The 17,352-nt window shown below is 65.1% G+C and overlaps 1 protein-coding gene across 1 annotated transcript in view; it reads right to left on the reverse strand.

Annotated features, from left to right (window-relative positions):
* Window positions 1-15,234, reverse strand: part of TNS3 (tensin 3) — a 57,911-nt gene extending 42,677 nt beyond the window's left edge. Inside the window, exons 1-12 of the mRNA XM_090286985.1 lie at window positions 15,182-15,234; window positions 13,120-13,291; window positions 11,603-11,653; window positions 10,145-10,267; window positions 9,847-9,911; window positions 7,103-7,186; window positions 5,572-5,684; window positions 5,213-5,273; window positions 4,427-4,502; window positions 1,671-1,800; window positions 1,316-1,381; window positions 302-406 (exon numbers count right to left, since the gene is read on the reverse strand). Coding sequence (XP_090143111.1) covers window positions 302-406; window positions 1,316-1,381; window positions 1,671-1,800; window positions 4,427-4,502; window positions 5,213-5,273; window positions 5,572-5,684; window positions 7,103-7,186; window positions 9,847-9,911; window positions 10,145-10,267; window positions 11,603-11,653; window positions 13,120-13,269 — 1,024 coding nt within the window. The 5' untranslated portion in view covers window positions 13,270-13,291; window positions 15,182-15,234. The remainder of the gene's footprint in view (window positions 1-301; window positions 407-1,315; window positions 1,382-1,670; window positions 1,801-4,426; window positions 4,503-5,212; window positions 5,274-5,571; window positions 5,685-7,102; window positions 7,187-9,846; window positions 9,912-10,144; window positions 10,268-11,602; window positions 11,654-13,119; window positions 13,292-15,181) is intronic.
* Between the last annotated feature and the right edge of the window lie 2,118 nt (window positions 15,235-17,352).

Consider the following 17,352-nt stretch of genomic DNA (forward strand, 5'->3'; position numbering starts at 1 on the left):
CGTTCCCCAGAGCCTGCGGCGGCCCCTCCCACCGTCCCCCCTTCCTGGCGGCCGGACCCAGACTGCCGGTCCCGAGGGCAGGCAGACGACGGGGCTCACGGGAACAGACGGAGGCCGCACGCGGCCGCAGGGAGACCAGCGGACAGAAGCGAGGCCGAGTGCCCGCCGCCCGCCTGGCCCCGGCTCCCAGGCCTGGTCCCACAAGCACCCCCGCCCCCGGGCCCTGCACTGCCCCCCCAGAAAGACGGCGGGGCTTCCGGCCGCCAGCCCGCGGGGGCCGCCTTACGACGCGCAGACGCACCTTCGCCGTCAGCGCCCAGGTTCTCGTACGAGTCCCAGCGGAGCAGCGGGTCGGCCGCGTTCAGGTCCACGCTCACCCCGTGCTCGTCGCGCAGATGCTCGCAGCCTGCAGGGGACACGGGGCAGTCAGTGCAGCCGAGCCCCAGGTTCCGCCTGTGCCCCCCGGCCGGGCGGCCCCACGCCAGCCCACTGGGCAGCAGCTGAAGCTGCTCCACGGGGAGGGAGGGCGCGCGCGGGCCCGTCTGCTGCGTGGGGCCCGGGGCCCCGAGGGCCACGTCACCCCGAGCCCTCCCCAGGCCGGGACCAGCCCCAGGGCAGAGGGACCGAGATGCTGGGTGGGCTGGGCCTGGGCTCAGGACGCCACGGAGACGCAGCCCACGAGCCTGGCACTGCCCCCCCTGCGTCTGCCCGTGACACCGAGCACAGAGGCAGGGGGCGCGTCTCCCACAGCGAGGGGACCGAGCGCCGGCCGCGCACCGAACGTCGCCAGTCCGACTCCCAGTCAGGGCCCAGGCCTGGGCTCCAGGCGGGTCCGCAGTTGGGGGCGTGCGAGAGGCAACCACACATCGATGTCTCTCTCCCCTTCTCCCCCCTCCCCACTCTCTAAAAGTAAATAAATAAAATCTTTAACAAAAAGGGAGAACGTTCCCACGCAGGGGTCGCAGGGACGGAAATGAGCCGTAAGCCTTGAGGATAAAAGGGTTGATGCCTCCGTCCATGTCTTTTCAGATGAAAGGAGACTATTTCAAACCTAAGTGTTTGCAGACGACAGAGCCTTTTATCGTCTTTAGAGACATGAGGTCGTCCATTAAGGAGAAAACACTGAGTGGAATGTCCCCGCGAAGGGGAAACAGAACTCGAGGGACCGACACACGGCCCCACTCTCCCCGTTGCCTAACATTCTAGGTTAAAAACTGCACCATGAAAAACCCCCAAACCTGGGCAAAGGGGGGAGGAAGGACAGAGACCCCGACAGGGTGTCACCCTCACTGGCCAGCGCCCTGCCCTGACCCACCTGGGATCCTCTCGGGGGTGGCGGAGAACACCAGCTCCACCTTCCCGTGGGCCGGAAAGCGGTCATCTGGAACAGAAACCAGTGTCAGCACATGGGGAGGCGAGGAGCCATCCCAGCAGGGACAGACGTGTCCCCGCGGGCCGGCCGGGCAGTGCGGCCCCCAGCCACACAGCCCACCCCGTCAGTGCAGGGACGTGCTGGCGGCCCCTGTTGCTCTAGAATGTTTCTTTGCGGGATCAACTGTCTCTCCTGCGACGGGTCACAATTTTGTCACCGGGGTAATGGGGTGGGGGCTGGGAGAAGAGGAGAACGCAGAGGCGCCTGCAAGGCCCCCCCAACGGCGCAGCGGCCTCACCTCTGCAGGCGCCATCGAGCTCCTCCTTCCCAAACACGAGGCTGCAGCCCTGCACGGCCCCCGTGTGGAACTGCAGGCGGAAAATGACGTCGCGTGTGGCTGAGCGGTACTTCTTGTGGTAGCATTTCACCTGGAACAAAGGGAAACATGACGGCTGAGGGGACAGCCCCTCCTCGGGGTGCCTCCGGGGGTGTCCAGTGGGCGGTCCCCAGGGAGGAGCTGCTGGGGCCGTGGGCCAGGCTGGGGTGGTGGCGCCCGTCACTGGGTCCCATCTGTGCCCTGCCCTGGGCTGGCCCAGTGGAACCACACAGTGCACAATGTCACAGTCCTTAGGTCTCAGACCCTGGCCAGGGGCCACACCGACCCTGCAGACCCCCCAGAAGGTTGTCTCCTTGGAAGACATCTGCCCAGTCAAATCCTGTGGCCACCGTTTGCTAAATTTGAATAACAGGTTGTGAGGATGGTTTTCTGCCCAAACTCCCCACGTTTCAACAAAAAGCCTTTCTGTTTTTCACAAAAGCAGCACGTGGGCATCACTGTGCTGGACGCTTTTGGTGCCCTATGATTTAGGGACAGACGGGGGGCTGTGGGGAGAGAGAGACAGACCCAGAGAGGGCAGGAGAGGGGGTCGGGCAGAGACGGGGAGGCCAGCCAGGCTGTGAGCACACCCTGCAGTGGTCACGTGAGACCAGCCTCAGGGTCACAAGCGATGTGACTGGAACTCAGGCTCCTTCTGGGGCCTCCAGGGGTCCCCAGCCCAGGCGAGCAGAGCGTGGTGGCTGCTGCTGCCCTGGTGGGGGACAGGAGGCGGGGGCTGGGGGCTTTCAGAAGCAGAGATCTTCCTAGAAGTCTTCCCCTAGAGGAAGATGCGTTTAAATGTCGTGCGATCACAACAGTCCCTGAGAGCAGCTGTCCAGTCCAGACCCGCGATCCGGGGTGGCCGACAGCGAAGGAGCTGAGCCGCCACCCAGAGGAGCCATCGCCCGGAAGGAAGGGCAGGCACGGGCACCCGCCTCTGCACGGTTGGCTAGGTTGGGACTGACAGGTAAGTGGGGAAACGTCCGTAAGCCGTAGGGGCTCTGTGGGGACAGACGTGCCACACCGTCACCACAGGACCACGACCCGGGCCTGGCTGTCCAGGAAAACACACCTGAGTCCACTCTGCTGAGACCACAGGAGGGACTGAGACCCAGCCAGGCCCGGGAGACTCAGGGGACCGGATGGAGGAACAGGTGCACAGGAAGGCACAAGCAGCGCGGGGCGGTGGCGGGAGCCGCAGAGGGCCCACAATAACCCGCCCCGGGGCCGAGTGCAGAGCAGGAGGCAGTGGCTCCTTTCCCTGGCCTGGCAGCAGGGCCTCGTGGGAAACAATACACAATGGTGCTGTGTGTTTGAGCAGGCTCCCGGGGGAGGCAGCCCTCTGCTTGGAGTCGAGCCATGGAGCCCCACTGCTTGGAGTCCAAGCCGCAGTGGCCAAGCTGCAGTGGCCACGGCAGAGGCAGCGAGACCAGGCACGCCGGACGGGGCGTGTTCACGGGGTGAGCGGGCCCTGGACGCCTGCCAGGCTGCGACGGGCCTGCCCTGCACATTCCTCGTGAGGTTACATAACGCCTGGCACGTGTGCTGAACACCTGAGGCCCTGCCCTTCCCGGGTGGACTGCAGGCTGACCTTCAGCGCCGGCTCCTGGCCAGACGGTGGGCCCCGTGTGCAGGGCAGGGCGGGGGGCGGGGTGTCCCCTTTGCCTCACCACTGGCAGTGCCTCCACTGGCCCCGGAGGGGGAAGGATGACGAGCCCAGCCCCACTCTCCCACATAACCTTCCGACCCCGTCACAGCGGATGAGGCCGCCCCTCCTGCCACCTCGGCCGCAGAACCTCACGTCTGGACAAGCAAAAGCATCTGCGCACAAGGCAGGAGCTTCGTGAAGTCACAAAGGGAAATCAGAGGGCGACAGGCCGTCGGGGGGACAGGGACTGAGGATGGTAGTCAGCCTGGAGCCACCACCACAGCCCCGAGCGAGGCGCCGGCCAGCCGCACGGAGGGGCCCGGAGCCCTGCAGGTGGCGGGCGGGCGGGCGGAGCGGCAGAGGCTGGGCCTGCAGCGCAGGGTCAATCCCCAGGCGGCACCGGTGCCAGGTTCTCGATGAGAAACGGAAGGCTCGTACCTGAACCTTCACACAGAACAGGCCTGAACTTCACCCCACTCCCTTGGCGGCACGCCCTCCAGTTTATGGCCGCGTGCCAGGCAGTGCGCCCAATGCGGGGAAGGGCAGCGCGGGGCACATGCGTGGCCTGCGGGTCAGGGGGCCAGCAGAGGCTGCACTGGGGCCTGGGTGGCGTCCTCCCTCTCAGAGACACAGCGAACTAGGCCAGCCCCTCATAGGGAACATGCCCGCCGCTCTCCGCTCTCCGCGCTCGGGCCTCGGCCAACAGCAAAGAGCACCCCCAGCTGTTTCTCCTCCTGGTGTGCTGAGCCCCGAGGTCCTTTTCAGGAGGAACCACCACCCTGGGATTTTGAGGCGCCCCGCCCAGAACTGTCCCCGACTCAGAAGCCAGCCGCTGGCCCTCCGGGGCAAACACACCAGGCCCCCCACTGACAGGAGCCCGAACTCCTAGGAGCCGGGTCTGCGTGGCCCCCAGCCGCCAGTGAGCACACACTGCACACACGCCTGGGACAGGTCACGGTGGCGTGACTGCGAGGGACACCGCGGCAAAGATGCTGGTCTGTGGGGCGGGGGGACGCGGGCGCGCACTCACCATGACGTCCCCTTTCAGGAGCTGGGCCGGCTCGATGGCGATGCAGATCCGACTCTGGCTTTCTGGGCCAACGTTGCTTTGGGACAAATGGGAGATGGGCCGTTATGTCACCTCAGGACTGAGGGGAGGAGCAGCCTGACAACTGAGAGCTCAGAGTCCGCATGACGTCCCCGTGACCCGGGGCCCAGCTCCTAGGCCTTGCATGGAAACGAGTCAGAAGGAGTGAAAACCTGCCGGGCCAGGCATGGGGCCGATGACACCGGCCGCCCCAGGGCCACGCCGCATGGCCTGTGGCAAGGACACGTGGTGCGATGGCCGCAGCCTCTGTGATTAGAGGGGGGACAACTGTCACCCTGGATAGTTGCATCACGAGACCAGACACATGACAGCAGCTTGTTTTGAATAGTGACACAGAGCTGAAGATGCTTTTACTTTCGCTCATTTCTCGTTATTGTTCATAAAATGCTTAGCACACACCAAAAAAGCCCAGGAACTCATACCAATTCTGAGCACGTGCACCAACCCTTCCTCTAAAACGCAAGGAGACAGGCTGACCGTAAAGGACACTGTCCCAGGGCTGGACGTGTCCCACTTCAGATAGCACGTGGCTCCCTGCACCCTCAGGCCCATGGACCACGCCCCACGGTGACAGGCAGACAGCCAGACAGCGTGACGCGGGAATGCTGGGCACCGGCCCCGGAATCTGCTTTCCCCGCCCCACCCCCCACGGGAGAGCCAGCCCAGGCTGCACCCCTTCCGTCCGAGACCCACGAAGCCGACACTTACTAGACCCCTGACGTGTACACGGGCTGCAGGGCCTGGTACAGCTTCAGGAAGGGCCGGCACACTGAGGGAGGCGGGTGGTCACGGGCGGGCGGAGCCATGCGGAGGGAGACAGAGAGGGAAAGGAGCGTGAGAGGGGCCCGCGCTGCTCTCTAGGGCGAGGACGTGGCCTCGGAGTCAGACAGCAGCCTACGGGACACTGGGGTCCCCTCACTGCCCTTGCCCTGCTCAGTGAGGGGCCTGGTCACACACAGATGGCTCTGTCCAGTCGGGGGCTGGGAGGGCTGGGCCTCTCAGGTGGATGGGACGCCTGTGCAGCGTGGGGACAGCACCCCGGGATCCCGCGTGTGGGAGACACTCACCCCCGCCAGCGTCGAAGTTGGGGGTGCCGTGCAGGATGACGAAGTGCAGGAACAGGGGCGAGGCGTTCATCTTCACCGTCCTGGCCAGCAGCCCGCTCAGAAACTGGACATACCTGCCAGGCACAGCCAGCTGAGCACCAGGGGCCACACCCGACCCAGAGCCCGGGGCACCGGGAGGACGGCGAGCGCCAGGTGCGTGCCGCCTCTGCGCCCACGCCGACCGCACACCGGCCTGCACCCTGGGGTGCTTTCCTGGGGGGCCTGTGGCACGGGGGGCGGCAGGGCCCACAGACGGGGTGTGGCCAGGCCGGGCGCTCCGATGCTGCCTGGCCTTGGCCCCTCCTCCCGCAGAGCCGCACCCCACTCAGAAGGAAGCCTACAGCATCCCCCGTCGCGTGGGTGTCGGCTGCTGCGTCTCCCGTGCCTGCGCGGAACCCAGCAGAAGCGGGGATGCATCTCGGGATTAGGCCGCCCCTGGACTGAGCCACCAGCAGGCTCAGCCTCAGTGAAGTTAAAAACAAAACAAAACTACAATGTCCGCCTGCAATTCACACGCTGCGGTCCGTTAGCTCAGGCTGCCGGATTGTGCACAGAGCACGCTGAAGAGGAGGGCGCTCCTGGAAAACGCTGACAATAAAGTTTAGAAGCGCCACGTTCAGCCCACCCTTTACGAAAACGTTAGGAGGAAACGCAGGCTCCCCGCAGGTTCCTGTCCTCGTGTTTCCACCACTGGTGGAGAACAGCCTCCCTGTGCTTTCAGAACAAATAGGAAGAAACGCCCTGTCACCCGGCCGACAGAAACCTGGGAGACCAGATGGCCGGCCACAGCCGGGTCCCGGCCACCAGAGGGCTCCACGTGCCCCCTTAATTCCACTGCATGGGGATCTGGGGGTGTCTGGGTGACCCTTCAGCTGCTTCTAGTCTCCTTGGCCACACGCATTGGATCCAGGGTTTTGAGCAAATGAAAAGGGGTCAGGGACGCGGGAGGCCCTGAGCTCTCCCTGCACTGGACAGCAGGCCCTCCCCTCCGGCGCTGGGCCACCCTGGTCACCTCTGCCTGTCCGGCCTGCCGGTGGCCCAGCCCGGTGTGTGCATCCCGTGGGCACCTGGCTGTTGGCTGCGGCCGCTCTGGGGGAGGGCGCTTTGTTCTCTGCACGCCATGGGCTCAGGGAGCACATGGACGCTCGTTTCACACTTTCATGCAGAGGCGGTGGGTCCTGCCGTCGGGACCCCTGCGTTCCTGGCTGAGGGTGGCACGTGGGGCTGCTGTCAGCCGAGCCCCAAGCCATCGCGGTGTTGTCACCGCCACTGCCCTGGGAGGGGCACAGCCACCCTCTGGGAAGGGGTGTCTCTCCCGACCAGGGGACCCGGCCTGGCTGCTCTGTGTCCACAGCCCCCACAAGGGGCTGCCCTGCCACACCCCAGGGGGAGGGGCGCATCACTGCACCCACGAGCCCTTCCCTCCTGCTCCGCTGCACGTCGTCACCTGGAAAGCCTCACTGCCTTCCGCTCCGGCCCGGGACATACGTACCGTTTCTGGGAGGGCTGCATTAGCGCAGAGACTTTATCGTCATAATACTTCTTCATCGCAAACCTGTCGAGAGCCTGGTCGGCGCTGGGGAGGCAGAGAGACAGAGCGTCACACCGCTGCAGACACCCACAGGGGCTGGACGGGCAAGTCCCGCAGCGGCGCCACCCCCGGTGCCGACAAGGGCTCCGTTTCTTGCTACACCCGTAGGATCTGCAGCCTTTCCTCTTGGACCCCAATTCCCCACAGACGCATGCCGAGGCTACAGCAGACACCAGGGGGCAGGATCCAAACCCCGCAGCAAGCAGCAGCCTGCGTCCAAGGCTGCGGCACTCGGAGTTGCTGCCAGCCCCCCCGCACAGGCCGGCACCGTGGGGCCCCCGGACAGGGGCGGCGGGCTTCAGGGGGCTCTGGGCGAGACCGGGGCTGACCCAAGGGTGAGGACCCCAGGGGACCGACACGCCTGCAGGCCACGGGTAGTGGGCAGTGCACCGAGCCCAGGGGAGCATCTGGGGGACACATGGGGCGGCCCAAGTGGCGTGTGGGGGTCCGAGGGGTGAGGACACTGCGGCCAATGGGTGGAGGGAGCCATCGAGGCGCTCGGGCTGCCTGGCGGTGCTGGAGACGCGCCGTCCCCTGCTTCCCAGCGGCCTGCGTGGCACTGAGCCGGCTGCGTGGCGCACAGGGCACCCAGCAGCGTCTTCGGGAACCCCGTCGGGCACGGGCGGGCGTTCCCAATCCGACCTCGGCACAAGCCGTTGAACGCGTGTCACCTGCTGCCACCGAGGCCCTTCTCAGCTGAAAGCGTCCTTGGAAATTAGATCCAAGCACGAGCCTCTCCGTCAAGAAGCACGAGCCTCTGGGCGGGGAACGGCCGGAGCAGGGACGGGCCTGTCCAGGCCAGCAAGCGACGCGCAGGGACCGGCCGAGTGGAGGCTGCCCAGCTCAGCGGCTGCTCGTGTCGGGACAAGGGGCCGGTGCCGTCGGGCCGAGAGCACGTTCTTGAGGAGGACAGGGCAGCTGTGTCGCCGCACCCCTCGGCCCGGAACGCGCCTGTTTCAGTGACAGCGCTGAGAATGCTCCTGCTCGCTCGGGTGTCATCTGCGCTGACGCTGTCGGCTCTGACTCCGTCTTCCCCGCAGCTTACCATCACGGTGCTGGTGCGAGGACGTTCTCCCTGCTTTGTGACTTGAAGTTTCTGTTCCAACCTTCAGGCAGAGTTCGTGACAAAGGCCTGAAAAGCACCTTCCTGGGAGGACTTCTGGGAATGACACCTGAGCGGGCCGTTGCAGCAACGGTCAGATTGTGGCAGTTGGCGCTCATGGCTGGGTTGGCGTGGGATCTGCAGACGCAGCTGAAATTCTCAAGAAAACTGGAAACAGCTTGGCCGGGGGGGGGCACCGGCAGAGGCTCACACGGTCCTGCGCAGGGAACGGAGAGAGCTGCGTGGCCGCCGAAGGGACGGAGGAGAGTGAGCTCAGAGGAGGTCACCACGCACGGTGCTGCCCCTGTGCCCCTGCAAGGACCTGCTCCTGCCACTCCTGCTATTCCTGCTGCTGCCCAAGCCCTGGCGCTGTCCCTGGGCCTCACAGCGGTGGCTCCATGAATTGTCACGAAGGCCGTAAAGCACAGCCAGCACCCACTTCACAGGCAGACGCGGAGCCCCAAGGTTCACGGGAGCCGCCTGACCACGCAGCAGAGGTGTGTGCCTCGACCACCCAGAAAGGCAGCTTTCAGAGCGAGTGTTGGTGACATGTGACAGGGCTCTCAGGCTCCACGTTTCTGAACCCTCCGGCCCGCCCGGCACCCGGCCGAGGGCCCAGACAGAGCTGCGCTGTGGCAGCACACACGCGGAAACACGGGGCTCCGTGCGGCCCGCCGGGAACCTGGCCTCCGTCCAAACGCCTCTGGCTTCGCCGAGGGCTCCGATGGGACCGCAACCTGGCGCCGACACAGCGCGCATTATCCCGGCAAGGGTCTGACTTTCACCAGGGGCTGGGCTTCCTCCCTGGCAGGCTCAAGCTCCCTAATTTGTTTCCAGAGAAAACATTTGGAAAATCAGATTTCATCCTCGGTGCAGGGAGGAGGGGGCTGCCAGCTCACGTGAACAGGCTTGTGTTTCCTCAGGACGGAGCAGCTCCGGCCGCACAGAGTGGCCATTGAGACATGCAGGCCCTGGCAAGGCGCAGCCAGGGGACGGTGCCTCTTGTCTGGACGACGGAGCGCGCGCGTGTGCCCTGGGAGGCAGCCCACACTGCACGCTGGCTCGGAGCAGGCCTGCCCCCGGCCCGTGTGGGCTGTCCCGGGACCACGCCTCCTCGTGCTGTGACGCCGGTGAGACTGGCCCGGCCCTGGGCCCTGGAAGCGTGAGTGCGCCGCCCAGCTCCACCCAGCCTCAGGTCTCTCGCCTGCAACGTGGGAGCCACGGCAGTCGCCTCTGGCTGACTCAAGGGGACTGAGGGGCAAGAGGACAGGAGGCAAAGCGCTTCTCGGCAGGCACGGCCCAGGGGCGGGGCCGCTTTAATCTGTAGGGTGTGCGGTTTCCACGGAGACAGCACCACGCTGGCTGTTCACAACGGTGGCGCTGACCCCTGCAGCCTCATCAGGGGCCTCCATTCGGCCGTCAGCACACGCACCCGGGAGGCGTCTGACTCACGCTGGCACGGCCTCCGCTGCAGCTGGGCTTCCCCGGTCTCAGGGGGCCCAGCCTCCCGCCCCCGGCCCGGGGAGCACAGACGCCCGCCTACCTGGCCGAGACGTTGGTGAAGTGCATGTAGGAGGAGATGACCACTCCGATGCGCCCCTTCCCGCCCTGAGGAGACAAGAGAGGAGCGGGGTTCCCTCCACTCCCACGGGGGGTGGGGGGAGGGAGACAGCACAGGCCCCTTGTCGGCGAGAGGACAGGGAGGGCCCTTGCAGGGAGGCGCCCCCGTGGGAACACTGGCAGACGCGGCCGGTCGCCTGGCCATACTCCTGTGAAGTGACTCAACCCCCACAGGTGACCGCGCCCTGACGGCCCCTCCTGGGGGCCCGGGGGGGGCTCACCCTGCAGTGGATGACGACCACGTGCTGGGGGTCGCTGTTCAGCCAGGACTCCTGGGTCTTGCAGATGGTGCACACCTTGTCCAGGGGCGGCGCGTGCAGCTCGGGCCAGCCCACGTCCAGGATCTGCAAAGACACAGCTTCCTCAGCGGCGCCTGGGCCTCGGAGGCCGGGAAGGAAGGCTGTTCCCCTGACGCGTTTTGCTCGAGGGCGGAGAACAGCAACGTGGGCCAGGAAAGAGAAAGGGAAGGGTTAGGCCGCCCCAGGAGACAGCTGTCCCTGGCCGGACCTGCGCCCCGAGCTGGCTGCAGATTCCAGGAGCCGCTGTGCCGTGGGCGCTGGGGCGGGCGGGCCGGCCGGAGCCGGGACCGGGCTCTGGGCCCCGCTGCTGCCCACACCGCTGCTCTCTGACTGACTTCCTGTTGGGGACGTTACAGTGAGCCTTTCCCCCGGGACCAAGGCACGGATAACACCTTGGGGGCTCCTGCTGGGGGCACAGGTGCTCCTCAGAGGGAGGGGTGCCGCCCAGCTGGGGTCACCAGGAGAAGGACAGCCGGTGTCCAGCGCCAATCAGCCGCCTGAGCCCTGAGCAAGCGGCCCTGAGTCACGCCCACTTTTCCCCGTGTTCTGGAGGCGGGGAGGGGGCAGAGGTCGGTCTTGCTGTAAAAGCACCGTAGTGTAAAGTGATGGAAAACTCCAGAAAGTGGCCGGGACCAGGAGAAGTCACACAGCCTGCGCGGCACGCAGAGGAGGTACCCCGCAGCTGTGCCGACCCCCCAAGACCTCTCGGCAGACGGGCAGAGTCGAGGTGCTCATATCACTGACCCCACGTCCTGCCAGTGTCAGCCAGCAAAGGCAATTCACCAGGTTACCACCGCTTCACCCTCACGGCGCAGGGCAGTCCAGGCTGTGAAACCCACGTGCGCCGTGGGCACCGTCACTGGTGCGCAACTGGAAATGTTCCCCCTCAGTCCTTGCTGTTCCAGAGTAGTGGGGGGAGGGGAGCACGCTGCACAGAGGGGTCAGGAGGGACACTCTCGGTGACAGTGTCCTGTATTTGATGGTGGTGGTGACAGCCATTGACACGGACAACGTGGCAGAGAACCACATGCATACACACGCACACACGGCTGCGTGGATGCCCAGGGGAAGGTGGACGTATCTGCAGACGGCTGACAGCTGCTTCCTGGCGTGGGTACCTTCCTCTTTGTTACACAAGATGTTACAACTGGTGGACACAGGACCAGAGGCCCAGGGGATCTCTCTGTATTATTTTCACAATTTCCTGTGTAGCTATAATTATTTTAAACTAAAAAAAACCTCATTTAAAAAAGGAACCCACGGATAGGAAGTTCCTGATACACACTGTCCCGTGAGGCCAGACCTCAGGGGACTCTGGCACCTGCGGGACAAGCTTCCCGGTGACGCCCACGGGGTCAAATGCCAAGGGCCAGGGCCTACCTTTGGGTTCAGCTTTGTGAGCTCGTACCTCCGTTCCGAAAGGTTCAGCACCTACAAAGGGGGACGAGAAGCTGTCGGACAAGCCACGGCCCCGCGGACCAGAGAGAAAACAAGTTCCCACACGGGTGCCCTTGAGGCGGATCATAAAGGCTCGAGTTGGGCCTCACTGTCCCGAAATGAAAAGCAGCATAAAACAAACACAGGAGGACAGCAGAGAGAACCCTGTGGGCCTGGCGCCGCCCCCACAGCGCACAGGCCTCCTGGGGAGGAAGGGGACACCGGACGAGGGCGTCTTGCCCCGGGCATGAGGCCAGGCCTGCGAGAAGCCAGGCACGTCCCTCAGGACCAGACGAGAGCCGGCTGTGGGCCCCGATCAGGCCTCCAGCACAGAAAAAGGACAAGGTCGTGGCCACAGGGGCGGAGAGAGGCGTGCACACCCGTCACCCGGAGCGTGTGGGCACAACCCGGAGGGCTGAGAGCAGGGCCTGTCTGCCTCCCGGCCCGGGGACAGGCCATCCCACCGGGCGGCCTCAGCCATGTCTGCGGGCCCTGGAGCTGCTGTGTGCACACGGCCAGTTTTCAGAGGACCCCATTCGGACTCAGGCGGGAAAGAGATGTGGCCCTGACTTCTTCACTCAGGATGTCACATGACCCACACACTTAAGATTTTCAAGAAAGGTCCTTGTCCCAAAAAGGCAGGGACCCCCATCCCAGCCACTTGGCAGGGTGGGGTGTCTCTGAACCTAGTGAGGCCGCACCCAGAGGGAAGAGGAACCTCCCAGACCGCAGGGCTCCCGCTGTGGTAGGGACTCAGAGTGGTCCCTGCCTCTGTGAGGAAGGAAGACACCCCGAGACACCAGGGACAGGCTGCGATGATCCCAGGGCGCCCGCCTGTAACCGGGGACCAGGCACCGGGCACTGCCTCCACCCCTCACCAGTGTGGCTGCGGGTCAGTGCAGGGTCACCACAGGCTGCTCGGCTCAGTCACCTGACGTGACAAGGACGACAGGGGGCCTGGTCGGCGAGGACCGGCAGCCTGGGGCCAGGGGTGCCGGGGGAATGTCCCTCGGCAGCAACTCCACGGGGCCACGGGCAGCAGGGCCCCTCCACATGGTGGTGCCGGGGAGCACGGGGAGGACCCGCGAGCACGAGCACATGGCTGAACGAGCGTCACTGTCCTGGCAGCCCTGCCTCTGAGCGTGCACCCGCCTCCCACAGGCTCTTCAGAGGGGGACAACTTCTCCTGCCAGTGGCCGCGCCCAGTGCCGGGAGCCCCGCACCCCAACATCTGCTCTCAGTACACAGGGCAGTGGCCGGCAGCCGGGCAGTCAGGGCAAATGTCACTGTACCCTGCGCACGCCCCAGCCCCAGGACCTGATCATCGTGACCTGCAGGGACGCGCTGCCCCCACACTGCACGAGTCCCCAAGATGCTGGGCACATCCCAGCCTCGGCAAACTCTGTGCCTCCTAGCTGTGCCCACACTCACTGTCCCCTCACTGTCCTCATGCTGCTCACCAGGTAGTTGTCCCCGTGCTTGGACCTCAGCATGCGCGTCACCTCTTGCAGGCTGTGCAGGTAGGCCTCCTCGGAGCAGCCCGCAGGGAAGGACACCGCAATGACCCGCTCGGTGACGTAGGTGAGGTCCAGCTCGCGACCATCCTCCATGGTGGGGCTCAGCGCTGTGGGCCTAGGAGAGAGGGCGTGCAGGGTGAGGCTCGCAGCCCACGGAGCCCGGTCCAGGTGCTTGGGGACCCAGTTTCTGCATCTGGAGCGTGGCCTCGGCACGGACGCACTGTCCCCCTGTCCTCTGCCGTCATGGGGGGGACCACGAGCTCCTGGCAGTGAATGAAGAGAAGGGCCGAGGCTGTGTGCAGGACGCCTGGCCTCCGGGACATGTGGGGCCCTCGCTGTCGGGTCAGCCCCAGGCAGCTGAGGACAAGGGTGCCAGGCAGGGGCTGGGGAGCACAGGCCGGGCTGGGAGAGGCCTCTGCAGGTGGCCCCTTGTGGGTTGGGGGTGCGCAGGGCCCTCAGGCCAGGAAGGAGGCCGGCTGCCCTGCGAGGGAGGACTGGGAAGGAATTCTGCGTGAGGGGCTGGGCGGGTGTCACCTGACATGAGGGCACAGGTGTGAGAGGATGGGGCGTGGGGGAGGGGGCAGGGCAGATGCACCCAGCAGCTGTGGCCGGGACGGTGCGGTGGGGACCACGGGCAGGAGCCTCTAGGCCTGCGGGTGGTGTCCAGCGTGAAAGGGGAAAAGCTCAGGGGAGAGGCGGCCAGGTCATCCCCAGATGGTGACAGCTGGCAGTGAAACCACAAACAATGCGGGACATAAGGGGATGGGGGACATCGGGGGATGGGGACATGGGGGATGGGGGACATGGGGGATGGGGACACGGGTGATGGGGGACATCGGGGGATGGGGACATGGGGGATGGGGGACATTGGGGGATGGGGACATGGGGGATGGGGGACATCGGGGGATGGGGACATGGGGGATGGGGGACATTGGGGGATGGGGACATGGGGGATGGGGGACATGGGGGATGGGGGACATCGGGGGATGGGGACATGGGGGATGGGGGACATTGGGGGATGGGGACATGGGGGATGGGGGACATGGGGGATGGGGGACATCGGGGGATGGGGATATGGGGGATGGGGACATGGGGGATAGGGACACGGGGGATGGGGACACGGGGGATGGGGGACATCGGGGGATGGGGACATGGGGGATGGGGGACATGGGAAATGGGGACATCGGGGGAGGGCGATTTAGGTCCCTCATGACCACTGCCACTAGCTTCGGGGATCTGTGGATATTGCTGATTTGTTTACTACTCTTGTTACCTGTTTCTTACCTCATTTTGAAAAAATTCAAAAACTTACAAACCGGTTTAACAGCCCTCATGTACCCACCCTCTCTGACTTCGGAATCAACACACGGCCCTCCCCCGCCCCCCTGGCCACCTCCTGCACTCGAGGGCTTTGAAGGAATCCCAGGTGTTGCAGCACTTCAGTTACAAACACTCGGCACTTATTTCTAGGAGATACAGACCCGTTTCAGAAGCATCTAGGATGCCAACATCTCACTTGAAAGAAGCAGTATCACCAATAACCCAACACCATAAACTGACTTTTTGAAGTTGATTCATTCAAATCAGGATGCAAAACAGGACCCAGATTCTCCCCCTTTAACCTCACGCACCAGACACGAGTGCAAAGCAGTTCGACGGCTCCACAGCCCAGGCCGACGTTCTGAGCGCTGCCATAAAGCAGGTGAGTGACGTGCCCCTCCCCAGGCGCCGTCCCCGAGGAGCCGGCGTGCGCCCGCGCTCTGACGAGCTCGCTGCCCCTGTAGAAGCAGGTCTGGAAAGCCCCCAAACTACACTCTCAAAGCCACCCCCCGCGTCATTTGTCCAGAGGCCATCACGCCCCCGGAGGCCGCGTGGGACGGCAGACGGACAGGCTGTGTGCCATCGCCTCAGACACTGACTTCAAAAGTCAAAGGAGGAGCGGAGGTGACTGCAGAGCAGACTGACTGACACCAGGCCCAGGCCGCCTCTGCGCGCGGACACTCACCTGGACGGCCCGTCACAGCAGGGAGACGCAGGCAGCGAGGCAGCCCCTGGAGCCTGTGGACGACAAAGCACAGGTCATTCCGACGGCTCCGCCCCGCCGGTCGGCACGTGGCCAGCCCGGGGCGGGGGGTGGGGGGGGCGGCTCCTGGGTTTACTCCAAGAGGGACAGTCACACCGCTGCTGGCTCATCTTACTGCCTGTGAGGACGTCCCGTCTGTCAGGGAGTCTCAGCCCTAGGACACGAGGCCCAGTCCCAGGAGCCACCGGGCCGGGCCCCACGGTGGGACGGGAGACCCCACCTTGTGCATAGGGGAGGTGCCCACCCACCTCAGTTGCTCGAATCTACTTGAAAGAACCGATTCAGACTTTGAGAGGACGGGGTACCGGCTCCTCTACTGAAAGCCTGTCCAGCAGGAAAACGAGCCTCAGGCCGAACAGCCCTGCCCTGGGCGCGCGTGCACGTGCGTGTGTGGACGTGTGTGACGCTGTTCCAGGACATGCGCCCAGCAACCTGAGTCAGAATCACCCTCATGGGGACACCGACGTTCACAGAGGTGCAGAGAGCGGTCACGGCGGCTGAGACGGGGAGACGCCCCACCGCTGCCCGAAGCCCTTCCCGGCCAGCGGCTCCTCTCTCTCCTGCCTTCTGGGGAGCGGCACCCCCACCCCGCCCCTCCCTGGGCACTGCGTCTCCGCGGCCCTGCTCTGCAGACCAGCCGGGTGGGCACAGAGCTGGTGGGCAGTGCTGGGCGACGTGAACAGGGTGCCCAGAGCCCGCCTCAGTGGACAGGGCCCCCTTCTCAGATGGGACCTGACACCCAACGGCACCTGGTGTCCCTCTCGGGCACCGACTCAACTTGGCTCCCGCAGAAGGGACAGGAATGAGCACCAAGGCCATGTCACGGGTCAGTAAGGCGGGCACCTTCCTGAGATCTTGACAACACAGCTCCTGAGCTCAGGACCTCAGCCCTGAACTGGGGCGCGACCCGGACGGCCCCTCCTCCCCCTGCCGGGCGTCCACACGGGGAGCTGCCCTCCGCCCCAGGCCGGGACAGCTCCTGCAGGCGTCTTGCCTGCTCGGAGGTGCCCGGGCACTGACTGAGGTGATCCCATCAGCGGCCGGAGCCCTGGCCGGCACAGGATGCACTCCCTGCGGGCGGACAGACCTGGGCCCCGCACGGGCCCTCGGGGGACAGACCACCCTCCCTGTGGCCGCGGCCGCCACGCCCAGGCCTGTGCTGTCGCCAGGGCTCCACACTGACTCGGCCAGTTGTCCCACGGCCTTGCCCCCAAACTTGAATGGGTCAGACCGGACCAACCCCAGGGAGATGGTTTCTGCCTCAGACTAGCCAAGCTCATCCCTGGCTGGTGTGGCTCAACAGGCTGGGCATCGTTCCGCAAAGCCAAAGGTCACGGGTTCGGTTCCCGGTCAAGTCACATACAGAAGCAACGGACCGTTCAGTGTTTCTCTCTCACGTTAGTGTCCCCCCCCTTCTCCCTCCGTTTCCCTCGCTCTGAAAACAGATAAATAAAGTCTTTAAAAAGGAAAAGCACAGCAAACACTGAAACCCAGACACGGTGCATGAGGTGCTGGTGCCATGCACGCTGCTGCCGCGTCTCAGAGGCCACTGGCCAGCGTGTACGCAAGGCACTTCCGGGGCCTGGTGCGCGGGGCTGAGCAACCCCGGGAACGCATCCCGAGGGACCGACCTCAGAGCTGTCACCTACCGGCCGGAGGGCCCCCTGCCCGCTCAGTGCCCTAACAGCAGAAACAGACAGCAGCCCCCGGGCCCAGCCACACGGCCGGGTGAGGTCAGGCGAGGGCGCCCAGTAGGACCCCGCACAACTGCACGCGTGGGGGCGGAGTGTGTTCTCTCGTGAGGGGTACAAGGCTCACACACACACTCGCTGCACACGCATGCACAACTGGACGGCCGCAGAGACTGCCGGCAGCACTTTGTTTCTAGAATGTTCCATCACATGTTTTCTTCTAGGTATTTTCCGACAGTTCACTCCGGTCGCTGGGGGAGGATCCGCCAGACCTGCAGGTCAGCTCAGATGAAGTCCCAGCCCCCGGTGGGGCAGCCAGGCCATCGCCCCCATTCCCCGGTCACAGAAGGGTCACCAACCCCAGCTGCCCTCCTGGATGGCAGGCAGCAAGGGGGCATGCCC

The sequence above is a fragment of the Furipterus horrens genome, unplaced genomic scaffold (genome assembly GCF_987537825.1).
Source record: "Furipterus horrens unplaced genomic scaffold, mFurHor1.1.pri manual_scaffold_9, whole genome shotgun sequence".
Lineage (NCBI taxonomy): Eukaryota > Metazoa > Chordata > Mammalia > Chiroptera > Furipteridae > Furipterus > Furipterus horrens.